The sequence below is a fragment of the Palaemon carinicauda genome, chromosome 1 (assembly GCF_036898095.1).
Source record: "Palaemon carinicauda isolate YSFRI2023 chromosome 1, ASM3689809v2, whole genome shotgun sequence".
Lineage (NCBI taxonomy): Eukaryota > Metazoa > Arthropoda > Malacostraca > Decapoda > Palaemonidae > Palaemon > Palaemon carinicauda.
Window position 1 is genome coordinate 144,623,841 of NC_090725.1, and position 2,695 is coordinate 144,626,535.

General features: G+C 34.5%; 1 protein-coding gene across 1 annotated transcript in view; it reads left to right on the plus strand.

Annotated features, from left to right (window-relative positions):
- The window catches only part of LOC137616077 (toll-like receptor 2), a 163,931-nt gene extending 161,725 nt beyond the window's left edge, over positions 1–2,206 (plus strand). Inside the window, exon 18 of the mRNA XM_068345787.1 lies at positions 1,912–2,206. Coding sequence (XP_068201888.1) covers positions 1,912–2,206 — 295 coding nt within the window. The remainder of the gene's footprint in view (positions 1–1,911) is intronic.
- The last annotated feature ends 489 nt before the right edge of the window (positions 2,207–2,695 follow it).

Consider the following 2,695-nt stretch of genomic DNA (forward strand, 5'->3'; position numbering starts at 1 on the left):
TAGTGTGGACTGGGATAGAAAAAAAGTAAACACAACACGAGTGGAAGGTCATTGTTCTGCAGTAGCTGATGATGATGAATGTTTTATATATATCATAATCATCTTCTCCTACTCCTATTCACGCAAAGGGCCTCGGTTAGATTTTGCCAATCGTCTCTAGTATTGAACTTTTAATTCAATACTTATTCACTCATCACCTCCGACTTCACGCTTCATAGCTCTCAGCCATGTAGGCCTGAGTCTTCCAACTCTTCTAGTGCCTTGTGGAGCCCAGTTGTACGTTTGGTGAACTAATATCTCTTGAGGAGTGAGAGGAGTATGCCCAAAACATCTCCATCTACCTCTCACCATGATCTCATCCACATGTGGCACTCGAGTAATCTTTCTTATAGTTTCATTTCTAATCCTGTCCTGCCATTTACCTCCCAATATTCTTTTAAGGGGTTTGTTCTCTAATCTACTAAATCTGTTGCAGATTGTTTCATTGGCATACCACGACTCATGTCCATACAGTAACACGGATCTCACTAAACTGATGTATAATCTGATTTTTTGTGTGTAATTTCAGGCGACTTAACTTAACCTAGCCATTGTCTGGTTTGCTTTTTTCAATCTTTCATTAAACTCCTAATTCATATGTGTATATATATATGTATGTATATATATATATATATATATATATATATATATATATATATATATATATATACTGTATATACATACATATATATATATATATATATATATATATATACAAATAATCCATATATTTTTTTTACATTAATGTCTGGATTCTCTTAATGACCTCGGGATCAGAGCCCAAGGCGAAATCGCACAAAGACAAGAGATTCTGACCGGCCGGGAGTTGAACCCTGGTCCGGGAAACTTGTAGAAACGGTGACTTACCACTCGGCCACGTGGTAAGTCACTGTTTATACAAGTGTCCCGGACCAGGGTTCGGCTCCCGTCCGGTCAGAAACTCTTTTCTGTGTCTGATTTCGTCTGCTTGTCTGATCCTAAGGTCGTTAAGAGAATCTAGTCATTAATATATAAAAAATATATTGCTTATTTCAACATGAAAAACACGTCTAAATGTGAAAAATTTATCACACACACGCACACACACACACGCACACACACGCACACACACACACGCACACACACGCACACAGACACACCCACATATATATATATATATATATATATATATATATATATATATATATATATATATATATATATATATACATACTGTATATATGTGTGTGTGCGTGTGTTTGAGTCCATACGTAAACTAGCAATATATATGTTATTGGCTTCTAAAAGACCAAATTCAACATTTCTCCAGACAAACTTGCCACTAACTAGGCATCATGATTGCGAAAACTGCATTTACACTTTCTCTTCATTACCAGGTGCCAGTACGTCTGTCGCTCCATTTTAACGTTATTTCTCGCCAGGAATATATTAGTTCTATATTGGAATTACACATTAATAAAATGGTTATGGAGGTGAAAATTTAAAATGCAAAAATATTGGAAAACTACTAAATTTCTTTTCATCTTCTCCTCTCTTCATTGGGTCATTTCTCTGTTGGAACCCTCAAGCTCAAAGAATCAATCCTGCTTTTCCAACTAGGGTTGTAACTTAGTTGATAATAATAATAATAATAATAATAATAATAATAATAATAATAATAATAATAATAACAACAAAAACAACAGCAACAACAACAACAACAACAACAAAAATAATAATAATAATAATAATAATAATAATAATAATAATAATAATAATAATAATACTGTAAAAATTCCAAATAACCCGAAACAGCTGCAGTAATCTTTTTTTATGGATAAAGAATATACCTAATTCATATTACTTTAAGCTAAGCTTTTCCTTTCATTTCAGGGATCATATCGAACAGGTCTGTCGATTCTTACCTCCTCAAGAACTACCTGAGAACAGTGACCTTCAACCTGATAATTTGCAAGAGTCCTTGAATGGCATTAAGGAACTCTTGGAAAGATATGAAGAAATACGGCAAAAGGAGAGTAAGAACTTATCTTTCTCTCTCTCTCTCTCTCTCTCTCTCTCTCTCTCTCTCTCTCTCTCTCTCTCTCTCTCTCTCTCAGTAGACAATACATATAAACGTATTTGGATTTATAAATTTCTCTCAAATACTAAAAGCATTAACTCGCATTAAACTGATTCTCTCTCTCTCTCTCCTCCTCTCTCTCTCTCTCTCTCTCTCTCTCTCTCTCTCTCTCTCTCTCAGTAGACAATACATATAAACGTATTTGGATTTATAAATTTCTCTCAAATACTAAAAGCCTTAACTCAAATTAAACTAAAATCTCTCTCTCTCTCTCTCTCTCTCTCTCTCTCTCTCTCTCTCTCTCTCTCTCTCTCTCTCTCTCTCTCTCTCTCTCTCTTATAGAAGTCAATGCATATAAACCTACTTGCATTTATAAATTTCTCTAAAATATTAAAAGCCTGAACTCACACTAAACTGATTATCTCTCTCTCTCTCTCTCCTCTCTCTCTCTCTCTCTCTCTCTCTCTCTCTCTCTCTCTCTCTAGACAATACATATAAACCTACTTGCATTTATAAATTTATCTCAAATACTAAAACCCTTAACTCAAATTAAACTAAAATCTCTCTCTCTCTCTCTCTCTCTCTCTCTCTCTCTCT